Source organism: Rhyacophila brunnea, unplaced genomic scaffold (assembly GCF_057557595.1).
Source record: "Rhyacophila brunnea isolate RB1 unplaced genomic scaffold, BYU_Rbru_1.0 scaffold_2, whole genome shotgun sequence".
Classification (NCBI taxonomy): domain Eukaryota; kingdom Metazoa; phylum Arthropoda; class Insecta; order Trichoptera; family Rhyacophilidae; genus Rhyacophila; species Rhyacophila brunnea.
In genome coordinates this window covers 49,170,538-49,198,227 of record NW_028232859.1, presented here as the reverse complement: position 1 = coordinate 49,198,227, position 27,690 = coordinate 49,170,538, and the positions used below count along the sequence as shown (strand labels likewise).

Below are 27,690 nucleotides of genomic sequence, written 5' to 3'. Positions count from 1 at the left end.
TTCGCCTTTCGCAATCCACTGCTTTGACTGTTCTTTCGTCTCGGGAGTATAGTGGTGTATCCATATTTCATCTACAGTCACAAAGCGACGAAAAAATTCATCCGGATTGCGTTGCATGAGCGACAACAGGGCTTTAGAGGCCACCACCCTATTGCGTTTATTGTCGACTGTGAGCAAACGCGGCACCCATCTTGCAAAAACTTTTTTCATTCCCAATTTGTCATGTAAAATAGAAATGACGCTACCTTTTGAGATCCCTGTAACCTCAATTATCTCACTCAACTTTAATTTTCGGTCACTTAACACCATATCGTGGATTTTATTGATCATTTCTGGTGTAGTCACCTCTACAGGACGTCCTGAGCGTGGTTCATCCTTTGTTGATGTACGACCACGTTTAAATTCATTTAACCAGTTATAAATAGTTGCAAGTGAAGGAGCAGATATGCCGTGAACTAAATCCAACTCATTTTTTATTTCCTTTGCTGTTAACCCTTTTATATTAAAATGTTTAATAACAGCTCTAAACTCAATTTTCTCCATTTTTGTAAACAAGCAAATTTTTTTTTTAAATGTACGAAAATAAAAAACAACAACCCGACCAATCTGATTGAAACTTCGCAGCATACTGAATCGGTAGTGCCGCTGCATGAAAACAAACCGCTTACAGTACTAGTCGCGCCACCTGTCGGCTTTTCTAAGGACTTATTGACCCACCCTCGTACCTAACACAAAAATAACTATGAATGAACAATGAACTCATTGACTAATCAGGCCCGCTCTGCCCGGCAGTAAATAAAGCTTTTATGATGTCATATGGCTCATATATCACTCAAATACCAGTCAAAACAAATAATAAACTGTGTGACAAGTTGAAATACGATCTTCCCGAATGTAGCTCGTGATAAACATTCCTGTCAAGTTGATAAAAAAAACGCCCGACTGAGACTCGGGCTAGTCAGTGTGCGAAATAAACTCGTGCCCGAGTCACACTCGGGATAAACAGTCAAGTGGTTAATAGACTTTCGCATGTACGAAAGATTACTGAGCATCATATCCACTCTGTCCACCGTCCCCATATTTGTGTTATAATTTAATACACACTGTTTCATGATGGGTTCCTCTGTCCTAAAATAAGTTTTTCCCGTTGGTCCAAACGAGTCATCATGAAGCGTGGTTAACTTACGGACATCCCTCCTATCGTGCCATTTAAGGGCTTTTGGATTTGGCATTCGTCTCTCCTTTTTTCTAACTTTCAAAACGCGGCATCTTCTTCCGGTTCTTCCTAACCGTGCCACAAGCATTGGTTTTATTAGTGTGGAGGAATTTAAAGAGCTGGGCTGGAATACCAATTATCACACCATAAGGTGTGACTAGGGAATCCAATCCCGAGCCAAAATCTTGATCCCGGGATTTCGGGATTACAATTTGACGATCCCGGGATTGGCATTTTTTTCGATAGTTAATATTAAATGTTTATATGTACAAATAACATTGATAAAATCGGTCAAAAATAAATCTAGTATAAATTGAGTCGTATAGAATCATATGTAGAACTGTGCACTATTCATCGTTTCGAGAAAATGACGAAAAACGTTTTGTTGGATTTTTGAGTTTTATAAAAGCATAAAATATTTTTCTACTTTTAGAAATTAGAAATACACAACAGAATTTACGTATGTCAGAATTCTGATTGTTGTGAATAATTAAATATACATGTTTTAAAAGTGAAGAGTGCTACATTTGATACTCACATAGTATACAGTTCTGTCTTTGTTACCAAGGTTGTGTAACGTTCTGTATTTGATTCCAAACAATTGTGGATGACGTCACTAAGAAGTAGTTCAAATTTACCAGTGCAGTACATCATTATAATAAAAATAATGTATTTTTTTTATTTATTGATTTCAATTTTAATAGGTACCTACATAAAATTTATAATACTTTAATTTTAAATTGATTAAATATTATGGGTATTAAAAAAATAACATGAAACCATAAACATACAGGGAGACAGAGATATTATTGTATGACATATTTTATAATAAAGAAAATAGGACATATTTTCCAATGTATTAGGTATTAAGAATAATAACGGAATAAAATCTATACTATAAGTTCATTTAGAATGTCATCTTGTATTTCACCTAAGTTCACGTCCCCTGAATCTCGTAAATTATTCCGGGAGTTATTTTCATCTAATGTTTTTTTTTATAGAATTGGAGAGTACCTAGGTAAAGTTTATCATTGTGGCCCATAATGCTTAGTTAATAATTTATTCAAAAACTTCTTTCACTTGGCAACCTTTTTGCAACTGTAAATGGACGAATCGTATCAATGTTATTATTTTTCTTGTATAATATTCTTTAGTTTCCCGTAGTCTGATCGATATAAATTCTCTACCTGAACATTCCCCTAACGTTTTGAACGCTTCATATTTCTTTTGGACTCAGAAAACTTAATATGTCATCGATAAGAAAAAAGGAATGAAATAAGCAGTTCACAGAAAATAAATAAAAGATTTAAGAACACATACAAAAAGTGAACAAAAACAATCCCAATAATTATAGAAACTATTCTTGTTGGTGGAGAGGGGAGACATTGTGTTCTAATCTAGTTTTAATAATATAAATAAAATTTCATAAAAACAATTGTACTAAAATCCACTTTATTTAATGAATCAGGAGCGGTTTATCCTTATAGGAAAATTTTCAACCGAGGTTTCATTCGTCCGAGGATGAAAAAGAATTAGCACTATGTTTTTGAAATAGTTTAAACTTGGATAAATAAAATTAAATATTTAATAAGTAATATTTTAAAAACATTTGATGTAGGTACGCCTATGGATTTTACACGCACTGACCTGCCAACTTTGTCGATTTTTGCCTGTCATTTTTCAGGATTTCTGCTTCTCTTGCGACCTTTGTTTATTATTACTGGTGTTGGTTGGTACTCCATGAGGGGACTAGCCATCAGTATTTATATGTTTTGGTAAAAAAAACCATAAAAAACTCAACTTTTAACACGGCATGTCAACAGTCACAACTGAACGATATGTATGAGCGGGCATATTGTGACGTCACTTAGGGCAACTCTGTGATTGGTCGAAACCGAACAGTTCTACTTGTGTTTCCAAAGACGTGAACAGTTCTAACTTTGATACCAAGCCCTATTTTCTTTCACGATTTTATACCACACAGATATGATTTTAATTCGAATATTATATTGCTAGTCATACATTATGATCCGAAGAATAATGTGGCATACTTAGTTCAATTTCGACATATATGCGACAGTTCTACTTTTGATACTATACGACTCAATTATACTATTTAATAAGACATTTATTGTTAATATTGTGTAGGTTCAATCTTGGAAATACATAGGTTTAATGGAGTAAATAATATTGTAATAATATAATAATGTCATAGTAAAAAAATTGTATTTATTTATGAAAATATAACAAATAGAAATACAAGTTCAATTAAAATAAAAAATAACATATTGTGTCGACAATAACAATTTAAAAAAATTTAAGATTTAAGAAATTAAACATTATTCCCGATAATATGCCCGCAATAATACCAACGCATCAAGTGTTTCGTCATTTATTCTCGATCTAATTTTGGTACCCAGGCAGCCTGCTGCTGAAAAAGCACGTTTAGCTTCCACACTCGTTGGGGGTATCGTCATCAGATATTTATATACCAATTCAAGTTGATGACCAAGAGAACCCCCATTTTCAAATAATACCATTTCTTTTTTTATTACAGACATGAGGCCAGTATCATTTTGAACTTTCGGTTTGCACGTGTCATCATGCTTTTTGTTATTGCGTCTTGTAACTGTTCTTTCATCGTTATTTGTTCACTTGATAAGGATTCTATACGAGATGACTGTGTTGAAGAGGGTTCAATAGATGCTGTATGATCGAGTGGCTCTGGTATTTGCAGCATACCTTGTTCCTTTTTTTCAGCTAATCTTTCAATTAATTTTTTAATTGTTTCCCTCATAGTTTTAGGAGTTGCTGTCGAAAACATTTTGTCATCTTCATTGTCATCGAATGATTGAGGATTTATTAGATATTTAAGTGTATCAGTTAATTCGGTTCGTCTTCGTTTTTGTATATGTTTTTTTAGAGAAATTGACATATCTTTGCTTAATGCAGATTTAAGCTCGGTCAATAGCTTGAAACTGAAATTTAAAATTGCGTCGGCTGCGGACAAGTTGGAGTCACGTCGGCAGATGCTTCGACAGCTAATTTTAAGGGTTACAAGACATCTATAATTTCTGCAATTTTCATCCAGTCATTTTCATGAAATGTCACGGGAAAATTCCTCAAATCTATTAGTGTTTTTTGTATACTTGATTTCAAATATATAAATCGCTCCAGCATATCGTCGGTGTTTTGTAAAAAGGGCGAATCAACCATTTTGGCGAAATCGAGTTTTTAATGAAAATACAATATGTACCCCACTAGCTTTGTTGTGTAAAAACGGCGAATTTTTATCTCCACAGGAAAGTACTTAAAAACGATAATCGACTTAAATTAAATTAATTAAAATTACAAAATAAAAAGCAAATGTGACATATTAGGCCTTTTAAAATATTATATAATAATACCTATTATAATGACAGTATTCTTTCTAAGCTTTATTATAAACTTGTTAGATATTTATAATCATCTACAGGTAAAAAACAAATAAATGTCAAAAGTTAAAAATCCTCCTCCTGTAAAGTAGCATTTTGGTTGATTCGCCCTTTTTACAAAACACCGACGATATTATAAAGACTATTCCACCTTGTTTTACATTCTAATATAAGTGACAGTTCTTTTCCGTGTTCATCTCTAATGAATTTTTGTAAATGAGCATCATTTTTAGAGGGTGATCTTCTAAATAATGCTACAAATTTTCTGACTCTATTTACTGTATCGCTGATACAGTGTTCTTCCGATAAAATAATATTTTCCGGTTCACAGTGAGCTATGGTAAATCCTCCTTCTTCATAGCCATCAGTGAATTCATCATTTTCTTCAGAGCATGATTCTGTGGATTGAGCTGGAATCTTTTTATAAAGGACTTCAGAAATAGCAAGGTGAATTCCATGACCGATACATAATTGGTGTTCTGAGATGACAAGCTTTCCAACGCGCACCATAACGCTTGCACCGTCGGTTACTATGGAAACTATATCATTATCCAATGTTTTTCTAGGCGTTTCTTTATTAATTCTACACAAGCATCGGCTGGCATTGATCCATACACTCTAGATCAGGGGGCGGCAAACTGCGGCCCGCCGGGTATTTTTTATGGCCCGCCATCGTTAATTGTACTTCTGATTACGAATAACTTTTATATAATTTTTTTAAAAATATTGACAATAGATTAAATTTGAAGAATTTGTTGTTTCGTAAATGTATTATCTCAGTAAGTCTTCCTTGCATCTCGTCTCACACTATGTAACCACTATTTTCTACGTTGAACATCGTGACACATTTAAATACTTTTAACAAGGTTGCAAGGAAAATAAATATATGCCCATAATATGGTAAAAAGTTTGAATGGATTTCAATTAAAACTCAAGTTATTCCTTTGACAAATATCGAATAAGAACGTGAACCACTTTCCAACTTTGAAGTTGCTGACTATACCAGAATATAAATTTGAAGAATATGGTAAAATTATTAAAGCTCTGAATGACGATTTTACACAAAGATTTGGTGACATCCGAAAAATTGAGACAAGTTTAGCAATAGTACGCATTCCATTTTCAATAGATATTGATAAAGTGTACCGACAGAGCTACAACTTGAGATTATTGATCTGCAGTGTGACACAGATTTAAGAGAATTGTATCGTCGTGAAGAAATCTCCAAATTTTACAATGTCCTTAATTCAGACAAATTCGACCAACTTAAAGGTTATGCAAGAAAAATGTTCGTTATTTTTGGATCAACCTATATATGTGAACAAACATTTTCGATCATGAACCTCAATAAAAAAAAATTACGATTAAATATCTCCAATGCCCATTTAGTTTTGAGAATATCAACTACAAAATTAACACCTGAATTTAAAAAAATGTAAAAAAATGTACGACAGTTTCATTCTTCTCATTAATTTTTTTGTAATGTTTTTTTTCGTGATAATAAATAGTGTATATCTAAAAATGGTATTTTACTTGCGGCCCGCCGCTCATTTTAAATTCTTGAATTTGGCCCTCCATCCAAAAAGTTTGCCCCCCCCTGCTCTAGATAAACCAATATTCCAAAATTTACCATTTTCACTGTGCACATTAATGTTCATGTAGCGTTTATTGGCCCCTGATGTCCACTCATCCAATGTCAAACTAAAACGGTTTCCGTTTTTCTTATATTCATAAATTTCTTCGATAATTTTATTTCGAATTTTCTTGCTGTAAACTACACGGTTTCTTATTGAAGTAGCAGAAGAAGGGAGGGACTGGTATCCTTTAGCCAACAGAGCTGCTCTCAAATCAATCGATGTAGTAAAAACACTGAATGGCAAACCATCTCGCGATGTCATCGTGCCAGCACAGCGTCAAGTGATTGATATTCTTTGGTTAAAAAATAATCAGATATAAATTTTCACTTCAGCGGTCGTTCAGGAGTTTCGGTGGTTTTCGTAACAGGATTGAATGTACTTGATTGAAGAGAATTATTGACAGAAGTTGGATCATAAATTTTCATCTTGTGTATTGAAAACAAATGTGTGTGCAGTCCTTTGGTACTTCCTCCGCCAGTTTTTAACACCACATTACATGTTTTACACTTAGCTGTAGCTCCATCAACTGATGTCAAATCGTATTTCCATATTGAATTGATATCACCATCTTTCTTGTGAATGCGATATTTTAATTGTTTATTCATTTTTCTGTAGGTGTCCTGTTGAAATACGATCTTAGAACTGATTGAAATAAAAAAAGATGCCAGATTATTTATATAGTATCTGAAAGGAGTGATTTTTTGTTGATTCGTCATAATTTCAATTGTTATTATTTTAAAAAGAGAGATAATAAATAATGTTTTTATTGATGCTGTTTTTTTAAATGCATTAACTTCCGGATGTTATGATAGAGTTCCGACTGTAATGCTTATTACATCCATAAAAAACATGCACGCTTACAATATTTTCAAAGTCTTTGCAAATTGGTAATAATATTAAAATAATTATTATTTGAGAATGTAAGTATGTGCCGCCAAAGAAATGATTCAGATAGAATGATAGATAATAAAATATTGTATTATTTCATTATTATTATCATGAATCGCAAGCGAATGAATAAGAGCTGACAAAGGACAACATATTATAATAATAACAATAACTAATAAAAAAAATACTAAGGGCGAAGATTTCTGTCGAAAATACGTCGCCGCACTTTGGTCACCCGATCCGCTTGTTTTGATGGCTTTGTCGGAAAATGTTTTTATTCCTACTTTCTAATGTAGTTATGTTATTAAAAGTATTATTAGTAAGTAAGTATTTTATTTTATTTTCCATAAAAATTGATAAAAAACCAATCCCGAAAGTTTCGGGATTATGTTTACCAATCCCGGGATTCATGTGTATCGAAAATAGTTCGGGATCCCGGGATTGGAATCGCTAGGTGTGACCTTTTCCGATATAATCATTTAATAACGTCGTTACCACCGCACCAGATATTCCCAAATTTTGGTCATCACTATATCTGTGCCATCGCCACAATATATAATAAAATCGATTATCGTTAATCGATTAATTATAATCGAATGAAGGCATTTGATTCAATAAAAAAATCTTCTATTATCGATGCCTTATATAACCAAGGAATTTCTAGACGCTATATAAACATCCTCAATAACATTTATAGTAATGCAAAAGCAAGTGTAAAGCTTCATAAACCATCCTGTAGATTTCCAATTAGCAAGGGTGTCCGCCAAGGTGACACAATCACACCCAAACTATTAACATCCACTCTAGAATATATATTTAGACGCATCGACTGGGAGAGAAGAGGAATCCTCATCAACGGAGAATACCTCAGTCACCCGCACTTTGCAGACGACATTGTTGTCTTCGCCGAAACTCAAGAAGAACTCCAGGACATGATGCAAGAGCTCGCAAATGAAAGCTTGAAAGTAGGTTTAAAGATTAATGTCTCAAAGACAAAAGTAATGATAAACCACTTCGCTGATCCAAAAGCGATCTTCATCAATGGCAAATAAATCAAGGATCAAATTAATCGATGATCAACAGCTACATATCGTCGCTATAGTACTTGTTTTCCGAATATCCATTTTTGTCAAAATTGACATTTTAATGCAGTTATATTTCTTTTGTCTAACTACACCGAAATCATTTATAAAAATTGTATATTTTCATGTAGAAACAGAGATATTTTTTTAAAAACTCCGAATACGCCATGTTTCGCAACGATTGCTTTGTGCTTATTTTCCGAATGTCAAATAGAATAGCTCGGTCTCACTCTCGCATATCGCTTTCATATAGCGCTGTCTACTTCTAATGTCGCTCACTTCATATGTGACTGATGTCTGTTTTTCGTCTTTCAAAGCGCGCGATTTTGACTACTATTGTGTTATTTTAAGTTTCTATCGTTTAAATAGTGAATTTATCAAATTTAAAGTTATCAATCTTGGCCGGTACATCACCAGTTCGCTCTGAACTTACAGCAGTGTTATGGAAGTAAGTATTTTAACCTAAATTACTGTATTTTGTACTGAGAAACAGAGATAATATCCCAACGGTCATACGAATTGTACAGTGTGACTCGGTAACTACTGTCTTAAAAAATAATTATTATTAATGTCTATAATCAAAACTTTTTCTGTTTTTAATTTACTTTATATCTATTCATGCTAAAATGTACGCGAATATTTAATCTCATTAATAATAAGATGTATGTTTATACCTATTTTTTTTTCGTGGATTTCCATTGAATAGTACATTTGATTGTATTTTCATTAAGTATAATTATAATACTATTGGCTATCCAAAAGATATTTTAGTAAATGTACGATCTATTAAGATTAATTCTAGTTTCGTGAGTGAATATTTTATATAATAATATTATACTCAGGATAGAATATTCGCAATCAATGGTTATTAAATAACACATGCCCCTATTTTTTGTTCCATGCCAATAAAACATAATACCTAATATGCAATATATGGTTTGTAATAAGTTTAATTGTATCAAGTTCGATTAAAATCCATAATGAAGCATTATTTGTGACCAATAAAAATATCATTGCCACCATTTTAATATAGAAATTAGGAAAATTTTACTACCTACACTATTATTACGTAAATCTATGGATACAGATTTTTTATAACTATAATTAGGTATATAATTTTATGTTGATTCCCAATTTTGTAAACAGAAAATGGTGAATGGCATATTTTATAATTACCTATGAAATTAGGTAAAAACGATCATTGATACAACTTGATCACCTATTTACAAAAAATCATGTACCTTTCAGTAAATTTATTAAAAATTACGTAAATAAATATTAAGTTTTTAAGTTTGTACTTTTTGACCACACGGTATACTGTGGTCCATGCAACGATACGCTACGGTCTTACATTCCGAATGTCCTTGTTTTGTTCCGAATATCCACTTTTCGGAGCCAGCGCTGAGAATGATCCGTATATCCACATTGCTTACTTGTAAATAAAACGTATTTTCTCTTAGTTTAATGAATTATACTAATATATTATTCATCAAATCTCTTCTTGGATAATGTGGCAATCATAAAAAGGAGACAGAGTGCTTGATATATAAATTGATATTTAAATATAAGACAGGGAACTTTGTTTTTCGATTCCTGAACAATCGACATTTGGTCTATTCGGAAAACAAGTACTATAGCGACGATATGTCTACCTCGGACAACAAATATATGTAGATGGAGGCATAGATGACGAGAGTGCATTTGGGCGCTTAAGTAATATCTTCAAGAGCGACCTTCCAATATGCCTGAAGCGTAAAGTATTCAACCAATGTGTGCTACCAGTGCTAACGTATGCTTGCGAAACATGGACTCTCAACACACGAGAGATCCAAAAATTGAGAGTTGCGCAACGTGGCATGGAAAGGTGCATGTTGGGCATAACTCATAAGGACCGCAGAAGAAACCAATGGAAAAGGAAGCAAACAAGAGTGAGAGATGTGATAGAGGTAACCAAATTGATGAAATGGTGGTGGGCCCGAAACGCACGGCGAACAGACAACCGCTGGACGAATACAGTCATTCAGTGGTACCCGAGGGACACTAAGCGGCCACAGGGGCTCCCCAAAACCCACTGGATTGACGAACTTATCAGGTTTGGTAGAAGTACGTTGCAGAGAAAAGCAAGGAACTGAGAAGAGTGGAGGGAGCTGGGGGAGACCTTCATCCAGCAGTGGATCGACCCCGGCTGAAAATATATATACAGTAGAACCTCGTTAATAAGAACACGGATAATTCGAAATTCGCCGTAATTCGAATTTTTCGCGAAAAAAAGTCTCTTGAACATTATTTTCATATAAAACCATACCTTTAATTCGAATTTCGTAATTCGAAATTATTTCAGAGTCCTGGCATATAAAAATATTCAATAAATCATAATAAAGTATACTATTTCATAAGCCAGTCATTGAAAATTGTGACAGACTTCGTAAAATATCATAAATTACTTATTATAAGGTAATAAAAATAATCCTGACATTTTATGACCCATTAACACACACAGAATCGGAAATTTGGTAGGCACATCTATGATCGTAAACAATATTGATGAAAATCAAAAAAAAAAAAAATATTTTTATATTTTCCCCCCATACATTACATAATTCGAATTTTTTTTTCGATTTTCGGTCCTGTGGAATTCGTATTAACGATGTTTTACTGTACCAAGTAGCTTTTCTAACATGAGAATTTTTCGTGTTTGGGCACAATGGGTGAATGTGATAGGATGCAAGTGAATGTGAGTGAAGAGGTACCTTGTAGAAGGGGACTCTTGGCGAGCGCAAGTACTTGGGGCAGGGTGGTGCGGTGCAGGCGGGCCATGGAGGCGGGGTGGGCACGACAGGCGGAGCAGAGCAGGCCGAGAGTGAGCTGCGCGATATGTAGGTCAGCCTCGCCCACCAGCGGCGGCAGCTCAGCAAGTGCGCCGTCCACCAACTCGGGGCTCATCCCTGCGCTGTAGTTCCTCACCAGCGTGTCTAGTAGCACCAGTGTGGACAGTTTCAAAGCCCGCTGGTTCTTGCGCAGAAATGATCCCAGGATCGGTACTGCCTCCGGCTGGAAACCCAACATTCACATTCGAGAGAGCGCATTCGACATTTCATTAGATTATTGTGATATTAATAAAAGGGAAGACACGCATGACATACCAATATGAGCCTCAGATCGATTCGCAGCGGAGAAGCGGCAATCTTGGTGAGGGCCTTCACGGTCGTCAATCGGGTTATCTCGTTCTTCAGCCTTTCCAAAAAGATCGGAAGGCAACCGGGGAGCGCTTCCTGCAATCGAAATGATCGTCAGTGGGTCAATTAAAGGCATCGCGGTGGGGTACGCCAAAACGGACGAGTGAATTACCTCCAAGTGGTCTCCGAGACTGCACAGCAGCTGTCCCATTGCAGCGATGGCCCTCTCCTTGACTTCCTGGTCGATGTCGGCGGCGCAGAGACGCACCATGGTACATGTGTACATCGGCCGCACAAACTCTTCCAGCTCGGGGGGTAGCTCCGACGGACCGTCCGCTCCTTGGCGATTCACAAAACAGATTGTCAGAGGGTGAACGTCAGGGGAAGTTAGGGAGGTGGGAAGGGGACTACTCACCAAATGGTCGAATCACTTTGACGAGAGCCTGCATTACGCGGAGAGCTTCAGCAGTAATCTTGTAAAAGGGGTCGGCCACACAGGCCAGCAAAGCTGGGAGGAGGTGTGCTGCGTGAGGACGGAGCGCCGCACCACATGGCCCTGCTACCAGCCACTGCACGAATACCAGCGTATCGATCTTCATGTTGGATGACGAATTCTTGTCGCTGGATGTGCAAAAAAAATATCATGATTACCCGGAAATTATGACATTTCCGTGACTAGGTGACAAATGTTGAGATAAATATATTTAAAATAAAGTCACCTACATAATATTGTCAATTCAATTCAATTTAAGTGAATTGACATAAGTGAGAAGTATTTATATGGTTGTGTCCTTAGTCGGGCTGGGCTTTCTTGCTTCAGTCGGAATAAATGCTATAAATCGCAAAAGGGTTCACAAAAAGTACATAAAGAAGTATTGAAAAGGATGAGTAAGGGCGAATAGACAATAGAGTACCTGAGGGAGTAGTGCAGGGCGGGCACAAGGCGGGGTACATGGGGAGCGAGGGCGCGGGGCCGGGCGGCCAGGAGCTCCCGGAGCAGGAGCAGCGCCTCCTGACGCGCCCGCGGCCATCGCCCCCGCAACACGGCCAGCACACCTCTCACAACGCTGCCCACCTGCTCTTGCAGTAAGGCCAGGGGTGAGTCGGGCGGAAGGGGCGCTTCGGGGGCATCAGGGGGCGCACATATGGCGGGCCGGGTGCTACGCAGCAGGGCAATGTATGCGCTGAATATGTCACACTTCACATTCTCCTCTCGCTCTGAAAGAAACCGCAAATATGAAACATGTGTTTTTGAGGCCCGATCCATTGTGACTTTTAATATAGAATACGCTTATTGGCAAGACCTACCTTGAAAATTGTCAGAAAGAAACTAAACGTCTGTTCCTGCAAGAAAAACCAAACTGGTCTAAACCATTCAAACCAAACTACTGTACGAAAACATCTTCTTGGCTACGCTCCAAGCGCTGTTGTTTACTTCATGGGAGGAGCTTATTAGTTTATAATGGAATTGCGGTTAAAAATGGGCGGAGCATGTTAGTTCACAGTTTTAATACGTAGCCAAGAAGATGTTTTCGTATAGTAGTGGGACACAATTTTCAACAACAAATTACAGTGTTGCAATACCTAAAATGAATACGATATTTAATTTTATTTGTCTCTAAAACTGCAACACCTTTATTCGAACTTCAACTTGCCAACTTAATCAAAATTTAACCGAATGAATCTGTTACAAGGTAAAAATAAATAAATAATTGGTTTTAGAAATGATAATAATAAATTATGATTTGTCGTCTTTTGCGGATAGAGAATAAGGAATAACAAAGGCTGTTACCATGGCCCCAAGGGGTGGGCTGACAGGGCTCTAGCCTGGGGGCCCGGGATTAAACAAAATTGCACTAATAGTAAAAAATGTCGCTTGCGGCGCTATTCCACTTCAAGCATACTGACATTTCAAAATATGTACCTAATTGTGCGAATTTTTTGATTATTGTTTGTTGATATTTGATAACTCCACAATTCTAGTGGGTGTATTAAAAATACAAAAAATCTCTATAAAACACCCTAAATTCTTGAACACTGTATTGCACAACTGTAGATCGTCACACTGACTTTAACCTTAGCGATAGGTAGGGGGCCCCACCGAATATTCTAGTCTAGGGGCCCACTTCAAGATGTGGGGGCCATGGCTGTTACTGATCCATTGCTATTTTTACCTGTCTTAAAAATGAGAGTGGAGCGGCTGACCTTTAAACCTGGCAATGAGCACAGGGGAGACGCTGCGGTAGAAATCAGCCAACAGCTCGTGACGCGTAGCGATCACTGACTCCAGACACTTGGCGGCCGCGCGCCGCACCTTCCATGACATATCGTCGTCATCCGAGTACTCCTCACTGTCCGCCCCATCCTCCTCACCCCCCTCGTCATCCGCGCCTCCTTCCTCCTCCATAGCCGACTCTCCGTCGCCGTCTGCGCCACTCTCCGACCCCTCATAATTGTAGTTTGGATCGTACACTATCATATCTAAGCACAGCTGCGTGATCTGTAAACAAATATTCGGGTGAGCTCAATGAACCTTTTTGCATTTTTAAAAACGCACACGGAAAACAGTCACGAGTGTAGGATTTTTTAATAGGGAACGGTATCTTCGACAGGCGATTGAGGTTATGTATCAAAAACTTTTGCTGTCGCTATATTACTATTTTAACTGAGGATATAAATTGCAAACGGTATCGGTTAGTTTTAAATATTCATTATGGAAAGAGCGCTTATTAAATTCACCACAGTAAAACCTACAATACCCATGGAAGAGATGGGTAACTAAAAATAAGGATTGTAAAAAAGTGTCATTTACGCCAACAGCTGTTTCGGGCTATAATTTCAACTTTCGTTATAGTCGACAGTACAATAAATTAAATTGTACACAGATTCTATTTTAAGGGTTGTCCCTCCCACCGATAATCATTATTACCTGTATCCTAACAAATTAGGTGTAATTTTTTTAAGGAGACGTATCAAAGAGTCATAAGACTATTTTTCTGACACATTAAAAGTGAGATGGCGGAATATGTTAAGGTGCATATAAAGGACAATGTTTCAATGAGAAAATATCGAAAATCTAAAAGTCTAAAATAATCAGCGCATTTTTTCATTTAAGAAAATGATTATATTTTATCATCAACATCAGTGATCTGTAATGGATCATGGATCATCCATCTCCTGTGTATCCATTGCATTCTGAAAAAGTAACTGTCAGGTGCAGGCTTCTCAAGTAAATTCTGCAAGGGCTTTTTTACTACATATTTTGAATTGTTCATTTTCGGAAATTTCCTGTTCCGCAATTCCGGGTGCAATTCATTAAGAATCCGGGACAAAATTTCAATTCAAAGATAATCTAAGAGTCTCGGGACAGTGATGGACCCCGAGAATAACGTGCGCTTCTGAATTTCCAATGTCATCGGCGCACATATTTGCGGGGTTTGTATAAAAATTTAGAATCACTCGTGTTTCAAGAAGGTCTTTATAATATTAATGCACCAGTATGATATTATAATGACAGTAGACTTTAAAAAAAAAACAACTTTTATATTATATTTATGACAGTTTTATATACAGGCTTATCTGAGTTCTGGTACAAATTTGTTTTTACAGGCAATAAAGCCAGTGTTTCACAAGCTGTCTGATAGGTGGTCCCATCCTGTTGGAACTGCGTGTTTTTCAAATCAAAATCATTCAATTCTGGTCACAAAAAGTCAGCTATCATTTGCCTATAACGGACGCGAACCCTTAAGCATAATTTTAAGATTACATAATAAAGAACTTAACCTTTTTACTGCCGGTAGGTGTATGTATGGCGGTACCTTGCATGTTGCGAATTTTGTTGCAAAAATAAAAAAAATAAAATCAATTTACGTTTCAAGTGGTAAAAACGAATTCTGTTTCAATTCCGAGTATGTGATGATATTCCCAATATAAGACGTTGTGTGTTCAACATATTTGTATGTTTAAAATAATGTCTAGACCCGATTTAAAAGTATTTCAATATGTTTTTGTATGGATATTTAACCAGAACTTTTTAGTTAGGTATTTTTTTATATTATTGAGATAAAAGTATTTGTATGACTATCAATGTGCCTACCGATATATTGTAAGATAAAAGTTTTTTTCACTTACCTACTAATTATTTCATTTGTTTTTTACAAATTTAGACCTATTTTTGATAAATAATGTTAAATATATTTATTTTTTTTAAACGTTGAGCCAGCACACATTGCCACTTAACGGATCTAACTCTTAAATTACAAATCATCTCGTGACATATAAAATTTAATGAAGTTCTCATGATTCACTAGTCGAGCGAAGACATGACAATTATATTTCAAATGGTAGAATATTTTTTTTAGAAAAATTTACTTTTTGCCTTCTATTCATCTCACTGGAATAGCCGACCCGCCACCCCTAAACCAGGGTACCCAGACTAGAGACCTGTCAGCCCCCCCCTGTGTGGGCCATATAGATAGCTGTTATAGCCCGAAACAGGTCGCCAACATCAATAACTCAATTATCATAGAATTAACAACAAAAAAAAACCATGTTTTGAAACAATTATAATGGAGTTCTACCATGCAAATGACAATTCAATTAACAAATAAATTTTCCATCTCTACTTTCCATACATAACAGTCAGCTGTGGTGTTGAGCATAAACAGCACTCGGAGTCGCAATAGAAAGTAAAAAGTGACTCACAGTCGGGATGTGTGGGGTGACTTCTTTGGGACACTTGAGGACGAAGGCCTCCAGCGCCTGCAGTGAGTGCTCACGCAGCTCCTCGTCCGCTTCGCCCGAATGCGCCAGCACTAGAGGCGCCACCCGCCACAGCTGGCAGCCCATCCGGTGGCCCGCTTGCCGGCTGTAACATGGCCGCATTATTGCAATTGCCACCGACAATTTTACCCCAAATTTGGTTGACATCCAATTTAACCATATGAAAATGTGGAACATAACATTTATATATTTGTCCCCAATGGACGGTCAGTGGAATCATTTTAGATGTTAGATGCTGTTTGCGGATTGACAGCCGTATTCATAGTCTCGAACCGCACTCAACGCAGTTAGTGGTTTATCGGGCGAATATGAAACATGTTGGCCATCCACCTCCTGTCAGTTTGACACATGACAGGAGCATAATTATATACATACGTAAAGAGTCGGCAAAAATGAATTCATTACAAGTTTTCTTGAAGGTTTGAACCGTCATTACTATAATATATGTACCTAATACATATAATTATAATTGAGAGTCCATTAACTTTGTAGATTCGGTAGAGCATTTGCGAACTTTAAACAGTAATTGTGCCGTTTAAAAAACACATCATGAATTTTAATCCATAGTCTAGCTAGATACAATGCTCCTGTGTTAAAAAAATTGAAATTTGAAAAAAAAAAAAAATTTTCTTTTCATTAATTTCGTTTCTGATCATAGATGTGCCGTGCCTACCGAATTGGGTCGTATAATGTCAGGATTATTTTTATTACCATCATAAAATAAGTAATTTTTGATGTTTTAAGAAAAGTCTGTCACAATTTTCGATGACTAGCTCATGAAATAGTGTACTTTATTACGATTTATTGAATATTTTTATATGCCAGGGACTCTAAAATCATTTCGAATTACGAAATTCGAATTAAAGGTATGGTTTTATATGAAAATAATGTTCAAGGGACTTTTTTTTTTTGGAAAATTTCAAATTATCAGTGTTTTTACTAACGAGGTTTTACTGTATAGATCCCTTTTCATTTCTCGTATTGTACGTAGGGACGCAATTCTCGCAGTCACGTCATCTCATAACAGAAATGAAGTTAGCTGCGAGACAAAAATGTGGCCACTCGATTCCTAAATAAATATTTATATTTTTAGAAGTATAAAATAAATATGATTTTATAACTAATAAATTATTTAAAGTTCATGATAATTATTCATTTATAATTATTAAAATGGTACCGTTTGAACATTTTTATACCTATTCACAATTTCAATATTTTAAATTAATTATCGGGGAATCGAAATTTAAAAGTTGGTAACATTAGTCTCATCATGACGCATATTACGTCAGAGACGTGATGTCACTATCCAATGGACTCTATTTAGGTTTATGCATGCAAATTTGCATTAAATAGCTTGAATGTAGTTTGCTGTTCTATGCATACGCCTCTGAGGTAATATTTTTTTTTTAGTAATGAAAAAAAAATGGTTTTCTTGATTTTGAAAGTTTTACATAATCTCCTATATATTATTATCCTAAGAGATTTTGGAAAATTCACTAACAGCTCATTTAAGCGACATTTTATTGTTATTTTTACATCTTCACTTCAAAATGTGCGCTACCGATTCATCTACCGTTTGAATTGACCACATTTCAGAAATTTTCAATGATTTTACAGGTACGTGACGTTTATAACTGATATTTTCTCATATAGCGTATACAATTCGCCATACTTCTTTTAACATACAGCAGAATGACGTCTTCGTCGCTTAAGACCTTCTAATCCTTTATTTGACAAATGGATTCGATTATTTTTATTCAAATATCGTAATGTAGGCATTGGCGCACTTTTTTCCGGTGAAAAAACCATAATCTTGGTACAATTTACTAGGTATAATATCTTTTGACAGCGGGGTACGCCACTGGCGGCCATTTCATAGATAACGTGATATTCCAAATTTGATTTTTTTAAAATACTTTGTGGCTGTTCACTACTACTACGGCTACTAATTTCCATAGATCAGATAGTCATATTAAACTAACAAAGTTGCCATTGCAAACAATAAAAGAAATTAATACGAATTGTTATAGTCATCAAAATGTGTGATATTGTATAATATCTACCTATTTTTATCGTCCCTATCATCATCAATCTTGACCTATCTATTGCTGGATGAAGGCCTCCTCAGCCTTATTCTACTCCTTACTTACACATGAATTGTTATATTTATCAAAATCAGTGATATTATATTATTATCTACCTATCTATATATAATGCCATTATTATCACGAGCCTCAATAAATCCACTGCTGGATGAAGGCCTCTCTACGTTGATTGTATTCTTGACAGTATTGAATTTCTAATGCTATTTATCTACATATTCATATCGTCATCATAATCATGATCATCATCAACCAGGATCAATCCACTGCTGGATGAAGAGTTCCGCAACCTGATTCTACTACTATTGGTTTAACGAATTTGTGATATTATACATATTTCTATCCATCTTATCATCATCGACTTGAACCAATCCACTGCTGGATAATGGCCTCCCTAGCCCGAATCTACTCCTTTCTGTCATATGAATTGCTCTATTTATCAAAATAAGTGATACTATATTTATCTACAAATTCATATTGTTATCATCATCATCATCAACCAGGATCAATCCTCTGCTTAATAAAGACCTCCATAGACTGATTCTACTCCTTTTTGTCATATGAATTTCTGTATTTATCAAAATCGGTTATAATATATTTTTCTACATAATCATATCGTCATCATCATCATCATCATCATCACACCGACCTGAACCAATACACTGCTTAATAAAGACCTCCCTAGCCTGATTTTACTCCGTTCTGTCATATGAATCCCTGTATTTATAAAAATCGGTGATATTATATTTATCAGCATATTCATATCATCATCATCATCATCATCATCAACCAGGATTAATCCACTACTTAATAAAGACCTCCCTAGCCTGGTTCTACTCCTTTCTGTCATTTGAATTGCTGTATTTCTCAAAATCGGTGATATTATATTTATCTACATATTCATATCGTCATTATCATTATCATCATCATCGACCTGAACCAATTTACTGCTTAATAAAGACCTCCCTAGCCTGATTCTACTCCTTTCTGTCATATGAATTGCTGTATTTATCAAAATCGGTGATATTATATTTATCTACATATTCATATCGTCATCATCATCATCATCGACCTGAACCAATCCACTGCTTAATAAAGACCTCCCTAGCTTGATTTTTCTCCTTTCTATCATATGAATCGCTGTATTTATCAAAATCGGTGATATTATATTTATCTACATATTCATATCGTCATTATTATCATCGTCATCATCATCGACCTGAACCAATCCACTGCTTAATAAAGACCTCGCTAGCCTGATTCTACTCCTTTCTGTCATATGAATTTTTGTATTTATCAAAATCGGTGATATTATATTTATTTACATATTCATATTGTTATCATCACCATCATCGACCTGAACCAATCCACTGCTTAATAAAGACCTCCTTAGCCTGATTCTACTCCTTTCTGTGATATGAATTTCTGTATTTATCAAAATCGGTGATATTACATTTATCTACATATTCATATCGTCATCATCATCAACCAGGATCAATTCAGGGTTCCGTAACCTGATTCTACTACTATATTATACCTATTTCTATCGTCCTTATCATCATTGACCTGAACCCATCTACTGCTGGATAAAGGCCTCCCATGCCTGATTCTACTCCTTTCTGTCATTTGAATTGCTGTATTTATCAAAATCGGTGATATTATATTATATCTATTTATATTTCCATTATCATTATATTAAAATCCAACACCAAGTCACTATGACGAAAAGCTGTCTGCAAGACCTAGCGAGACAGACGGCGAGAGCCAGCTGGCTCAGCTAGTACTTCTAATTTCTACAGTCTCAACTCATAAACAAAGGGCATCTAACTAAATTAACATGAGAACATTAACCCCTAATAAAATCAAAACATTTAACTTACGTATTATAAGGAAAATACTATTAAGCGGAGCATGACTCATGTGGATTCTTGCAATGGGTCAAACACACATTATAAAAAAGGTGCACTTTTTTCACCCAAAACTTCATAGATGGTCACTACCAATTCGGCAATAGTGGGTATGTTTTATTTTATTATTTCATTTTCACTTTGATGTATCCCTATTATACATCAGCCAGGTTCACCATACTCAAGATTCTGCTGTATGTACCCGTGAAAGTTTCAATTAAAAAAAAATATTCACCAAATCGAAGCGATGCACTGGATGTGGGTGCGGCGAACGGCTGGCGCGGCCGCAGCTCCCAGTCCCTCCAGTAGGTGGTCGATGAGCTTGGTATACAGCACCGTCTTGCAGGTCATCACCAGGTGCGACAGCGCCACGATAGTCCGTTTGCGTACCGCCTGATTCACAAAATAAACATCACCCGGTGAGATAACCTCAATTTTGACATCCCTTACCGTTCCCACCAATGTCATGTGTGAACATCTTAAATTAATAATTTGTAATGTTCAATATATCGTCATTGTTCTGGCAGAAGACACTAATTCGAAAAAATTACATATTGAGTTAGTACCAAAATGTTCCTTATTTCAAACTTTACCGTCTGGAAACCTTCTTAATAAATAAACAGTCTTTATTTTAAAGTCATCCTTTTTACGATTACTTAATAAACTCACGTGATAGACCATTATTTTAAACTTTTTAACAAGTTCAAAGTCAAATTACTCAAAACTAGTATTCTCCAGTTAGGGTGTTCTGCCAGAACAGAGACGATATTATGTACAAATAAATAAAATTCGAATTTTCCGAGAGATAAGATTCAATCGATGATCGTTCACTTGTCCGATGTCAAAGGTGGCCGTCTCCGCCCTGATCCGAATGCATGTTCATTAAAAAAAATAGAATTTAACCCGGCCACTGGGATTCTAACTCATTAACCCTTGACAAGTTAAATCAGAAACGATATTCAGTAGCACATTAGGCGCACTCTTAATAATATTATATCAGTATAAGAATGACCTGTCTGGGAGAAGCGAGCTGTGGTAGGAGAGCGGCTAGCAGCACGGGGTGGAAGGAGGTCATGAGGGCGCCGAAGCGGCTCAGCAGGTCTGCCAGGATATCCAATGCCTCCAGCTGTACAGACACGTCTTCTTGCTGCCACAACAGAACATATAAATTCATATGCAGATTTTACCGTGTTCCACTCGTCACATGACAAAATGGATCACTAATACTATCTACTGTCCAGGCATACACTGTCACTTTTGTCTGTTAAAAATACTCTTTTGTGATGTAGCCGACTGTCAGCCATAGCCAAGGTTAACTGGAACCTAACTGTATGAAAGTGAAGCTGAAAAAAGGACCCTTGGTTTACTAATGAAGTTAGCTAGCAGTGAATCTTGCAATTTTCTTTCAACAGGGCTGCAGACATAAAAACAATTTCGAGATGTGGAAAGGACTGAGAAGTTCTATGTATGTAGTCGGCCACATTGTGAGAGGATAAAAGTACAATAATCTCCAATTCATTATCTACGGAAAGATGAATGGTTAACGTAACAGAGGACAATGCCGTATTTTATGGCTTCGGTATGAGTGCAGCTCTACCATACTGTTCCAGATAGCAGACGATGAATCAAAGATCATCCTGATGGTGGCTGACTTTTGATAGATGGCATGAGAAGTGAAAAAGTAAGTAGGTCGATAAATAATATTATGGTTTTATATAAGTAGTGCAAAAAAGTAGGCAGGTACATGAAAAATCATATTTTGGATTTGTGTTTTTAAACGATGACCAAAAGCCATTTTAATAGGCAACCACACAAGACTTCATCTTCCACATTGCAACATATTTGCGTTCCGGCTAGTATTATTCAAACTATTTCAGTTTCACGCAAGCATACAAAAAGTGTCAACCGGCCCATACCGGTTTCAGATTTGCGCGTGGGAACAAACCTAAAGTGGCAGAATCATCGAATGACGCTAGAATAATTGTATTTTCATTGTTGGATCGGTGCAACCACATAATATTTGTTGGACATAACTATTTGGCACCTGACCAACTTTGGACTTATGAAATTTAATTTCTTGCATTCTTGATTTTGGTTTTAGAATTGGCACCAGAAAACATAATATGTACATTTATTTAATATTTAGTCAGGTCACGCATATAAAATCGTCTCGACTGTGACACAGTCATAAATCAATATTGCCGGCAATGTTACAACCCTGTTCGGCTTTTGCGCATGCGCCGATGTAACATTTTCCTATACTATAATGCAGTCCGTGTCGAGTGAAATCTGTCACATGCGACAAGCAGATTCCTATTCTACCAAAAATGTCACCCCAACGCTATGCCCGGCAAAACATTAAGTAACATGAGTTTTGTGAATGAAAACGACGATATGTGCGACCGGGCTCTCGTAAGGGTAAGCCTCTCTGCGTAAGGCGCTGGCCTTTCATCTGGGGGCTCCGGATCGATTTCCGGTGAGATCACAATATATTCATATTGTGATATCCTCAAAGTCTAGGTGTCGGTGATTATTAACTACACTACTGTATCGGGCTCATGGCCTGTTTTATTGTTAAAAAGAAATTATGATTTTTTTTAATTTATGAAAGATTATGTTCACTTATTATGAGAATTTATCAACACCACTAAAATACAATGAGAGGTAGAAAAATAATGAAACCTCAATTATCGTAGATTTCCACGCATTCAAAATCTAAAGCAAACAGACGTCACAATTAATAAATATTCCTGATATTATGGATGGAAGCCTGGTGTCTATTTTGGTTTATTTTATATACATATTTATTTTACACGCATTCTGCAAGCCATATATGGCACCGTGGATAAAACTGCCATCGATGAAGTCGTGGCATCGGCCGGGCTTTGATCTAAGGGCTGATCATTTTTTTTCTTTTATCTTTATTTAGTACTTAAATTATATCAGTAAAATACTGAAAATACAAAATTGAAGTTTAAGTCCAGTAAGTGTAATTGTCCTTGAATATTATTTCGGTTTTCTACCTCCCTTACTATATCCCTACCTCCAATAGGCAGTCACTGCACTGAACCTATGAGGCTTCACGCTGATCAGTACACAGTATACAATCTTATCAGTACAGTTAACCATCAATATACGAAGGCAGATGGAAACATATTATTCTTCTTATTGTGCCATCCTCTAGCGGAGGTCGGCCACCATCAAGGCGATCTTATATTTATCGTCTGCTACCCGGAACAGTTCAGTGGACCTGCACTCGTACCAATTACGGAGGTTCTTAAGCCACGAAACATATCCCCAGTTAATCCAAAACAGCAATGACATTATTCAAAACTATCATAGGATTCTTTCGTAATCAAATTCACTGCGTGTGTTGAACAATAATTATGGATCACAATCGTACTCGCAAACATCGAGTGATCCATAAAAAATAATCATCACTTCACAGACAAAATTTAATTCAAATGCATAATTATTTTTTCCACTATACTAATGCACAAACCCAAACGCGTAACGCGATCCGAGGTCATCTACATTTCAACAGTTGGGCAGCGACACTGAATGGTGGTGCTAGTTATTGTTTAACTTCAAATGCAAAACGATAAGCTGTTTGCGGTGAATGACGGTTTTCAATTTCAAATTACTATTTTTTTCAATATGAAACAAACACCATTTTCTATATTGCATTCAATGTATAAGCAATAACTAGCACTAAGATCAAAATTCCAGTTTTATGCTGCAACTTGAATATAGTAGGCCTCAACACGACCCCATAAATCAAGAGAAAATCATAAAAATACGAGTGAATTTTCAGTGCAGGCTGTCAATATTTGGACTGTCGAACATCAATCAATCAAACATCTCACCTTTTCTATAGCGCTGCTAAGCCGCCCTGTGATTTTTTTGCAGACATTTGCAGCCAAGGCATTGGAACTCAAAGGGAGTTCAGATATAACCGTTTTGAGACCGATGCTGCTGATATCTCTCAACTGCTCTTTGTCGGAGAGCATGTTGACGCAGAGAGCTTCCACTATAGACTCCACCTGATATTCCTTTACTTTATTTACCAGAGGACCCAGACTGAAACATAAATTATATTATATATAAAGTAACATATTAGTTTGTGTGCAATGTGATTAAGTTTATTGGAATCCCCACGACTAAAATTCAACATCTTTTATGGATGTATGTAGTGTGAAAAGATGGAAATTAAATCATGGAGATGTACATGAAAAGGCGGGAGGTGTCTTTTATAAGTGACATGTCAGCTAAAATATATTAATAGGTCATTAATATAATATCATCGTCTAAAAATGAAGATGCTAGATTGCTAGAATATACCAGCAACAATGACATTAATATGGACGATGTATCTGGGAAAAAAATGACACTCACTTTTTTGTTGGGTCTGCCGAATGGCATAATCTGTTCTAACGCCATTACAATAAAGGTGATATTGCTATAAATTCTCGATGCTTTTGTCGGGTCTGCCGAATGGTTCGGTTTGAACGCGTTCACTCAAATGAACATTGACACTAGAAACACTGTTCTAACGCCATTACAATAAAGATGATATTGCTATAAATTCCCGATGCGTGACATCGCATAATGGAAATTGCGTGACGTCTACCTATACATGTGCGAATATCGCTATGCACGAATTTACTTGCTAGCTACTGTATTGAGTGTGTTGTCCACTAATAATGTCATTGACCAGCATATATCGTAACTAGTGAATTTGAAAATTTAGTTCTATCAAAACGTATTGAATAGGTACATAGGTCGATATTTGTTTGGGTCAAACAAATATCTAAAAATAAGGATTTTATAATATAAGTAGGTATGTATGACAACTTATATCGAAGACTAGTAATTATATAGTTTAGTGAGTGTGGTAATAATAATTTGTTTATTCTTTGGATTGGATCGAGAATTGCAGTCTATATACACATAGGATTACATCCATATTTCAAAAAGTTATTATAAGTACACTATCGTGATATTAGAAAGGCTAGTCATACCATTTGACAGCTAAATTTTGAACTTCTCCGTTTTTGTCTTCCAAAAGTCTCAACAGCATTTTGACAACTTTTCTTTCTGAATCATCGTCGAGTTTGATACTATCTTTTTGCAGCTCAGTCATTAAATCATTCGTGGCCATGAAGCGAAAGTCCTTGTCGTTCGACGTCATCTACAAAAAGTGAACATTTGTGAATCATTTAAGTATATTTCTGAGTTTTCCGTGTAACCTTTTAACGTGCCCGACAAATAAAATCGCAGGATGTTTTCGTCGAGGCACACTTTTTATATTTACCTTTTCTAGCAAATTTGCTATTTGATACGAAACACTCGCCATGGTGGATGATTTATCGTCTTCTCGGTTGAATAATTATAGAAAAAATTAAAAATATACACATTCACCCTATTTTATACTTCATCAAATCGCCGGTGAAACATGAAATAAAAGAAAGACGTACAAAACTCACGGATGATATTTTGTTTCAACGACAATAAATCGGCGACAGCGTTGCCGCAATGTTTCCATATTAAAAAATATTTCATTGATATCATGTCACATCTTCAGCAACTAAAATATTTCCACGCGAACAGTCAAAATAGCTTCACTATTAATCAAAAGCACACTGCATAGATGCCTTATTGATGTGCTAAAATTTTTTAGCACGCTGCTGACCAAGAAACTAATGCCAGCGCTCCATTGGCGAGCCAAAAGTCCGACGACAATAAGTCTTCAGATTTTTCTACGTTCTGCTACTGGCCAACAGACGTTCAACGAAACGAGTATATAATTAATTTGACGAGTAAAACAGTCGACTTTGACAGCATAGATAATATACGTATATCTGACAGTTAAATCGTGATGGCGTTAAATGATACCGACGTTTTATGGGTTATTGGGTGGCAGATACCTAATGTAATAACGAAGCAAAGGGTACACAAATACTGGGTGAAACATTGGATAAGGAAACGAACGACATTATCCCACACAAATTTAATACGAGAATTGCGTTTGCAACCGAGCGATTTCCGCAATTATTTGCGAATGTCGGAGGATGTATACACAGAACTGTATAATTTGGTCTCCCCATTTATTAAAAAAAAAATACTATGATGAGGGAAGCTATTTCTCCTCATGATAGATTATGTGCAACCCTGCGATTTTTGGCTGCCGGCGGAACATTCACTGACTTGCATTATAGAACTGCGATTGGAAGACAAACTCTGGGCAAGATAATTCCCGAAACTTGCCAAGTCATCATTGACGTTTTGAAAGGAGAATATTTCAAGGTGTGTATTATATTATACGTCATCTAATAAAGTTGGGCAAATTTACAAATATATCATTAACAAGTAGACATTGGTTGGTCTTATAAAGTGAACGTTTAGTGGATTGTTTTACCTATATAAATCATAGACGGCAACATCATAAGAATGGCAGACAAGATGCATTTGAGATAGGTATATATATAGTCACAAATAAGGCCATCGTTGACATGCTAAATATTCAATAGACCATTAGAATGCTGTACCTAGCCAGGACTCTCCATATAGGCTGTAAGCAAGCTGCTTAATTATTCCTGTTGAATGTATTGTAATACTAGTCATATTCTTCGAAAAGCAAGCATGGAATTTGATTTCTAAATGAGGCCACATAATAATATAGGTTTGCTAACATAGCTCAAATACTTACCATTTGTTGTATCGCTTAAGCTAAGGTTTATAGGCATAAAAACAAACAAAAAAACAAATATTTTTACAAGATATTTATTCATACAAAAAACATTAATTTATTATACCGGCTTTTGTAAATTTTTGCTTAATATACGATAAACTGGTTGAGTATGAACAGTAGTTGCTGGCATTATTTTGTCACTTTGTCCCATAAAGGCAACTTCATGCATCAGCTTCTCGGCCAGCAATCTTTGTCCCTGTGACATCGATCGTAGTTTCATGGCCATCATTTTGCCAAAAACATCAAATTCATCTTCAGTCTTGCTTAGTTTGTCGGTGATTAATTCTAACACTTTGTTGGCGCTATCATTCGATTTTTTTCGTTTGAACGATGGGGGTTCTGGTGCTATATTGAGATTCGACCTTGGAGTAGTCGACAACGTGGATGTTGAAGGCGAATATTCTATCTGTAAATAAAATGTTGATTATTTTTTGTTGCAGTTCCCTGATACGCACGAAGAAATGGAGACGATTGCAGAACAATTTAATAGTAAATGGCAATTTCCAAATTGCCTGGGCGCAGTTGATGGGAAACACATTGCAATCGTGCCACCTGCAGGCGCCGGCTCCCACTTTTATAATTACAAACATTTCCACAGCATTGTTTTGATGGCGATTGCAAATGCTAATTATGAATTTATTTATGTTGATGTTGGAACAAATGGACGTATTTCTGATGGAGGCGTACTGAGAAAATCTGATTTTTTCAAACGTTT

The 27,690-nt window shown here is 36.0% G+C and overlaps 1 protein-coding gene across 1 annotated transcript in view; it reads right to left on the bottom strand.

Moving 5' to 3' along the window:
* Window positions 1-25,747, bottom strand: part of Cand1 (Cullin-associated and neddylation-dissociated 1) — a 40,542-nt gene extending 14,795 nt beyond the window's left edge. The window contains exons 1-12 of the mRNA XM_085947228.1: window positions 25,539-25,747; window positions 25,246-25,415; window positions 24,091-24,304; window positions 21,237-21,371; window positions 20,460-20,617; window positions 16,138-16,300; window positions 13,639-13,933; window positions 12,348-12,651; window positions 11,849-12,054; window positions 11,606-11,772; window positions 11,401-11,529; window positions 11,008-11,308 (exon numbers count right to left, since the gene is read on the bottom strand). Coding sequence (XP_085803354.1) covers window positions 11,008-11,308; window positions 11,401-11,529; window positions 11,606-11,772; window positions 11,849-12,054; window positions 12,348-12,651; window positions 13,639-13,933; window positions 16,138-16,300; window positions 20,460-20,617; window positions 21,237-21,371; window positions 24,091-24,304; window positions 25,246-25,415; window positions 25,539-25,580 — 2,284 coding nt within the window. The 5' untranslated portion in view covers window positions 25,581-25,747. The remainder of the gene's footprint in view (window positions 1-11,007; window positions 11,309-11,400; window positions 11,530-11,605; window positions 11,773-11,848; window positions 12,055-12,347; window positions 12,652-13,638; window positions 13,934-16,137; window positions 16,301-20,459; window positions 20,618-21,236; window positions 21,372-24,090; window positions 24,305-25,245; window positions 25,416-25,538) is intronic.
* Window positions 25,748-27,690: the final 1,943 nt, after the last annotated feature.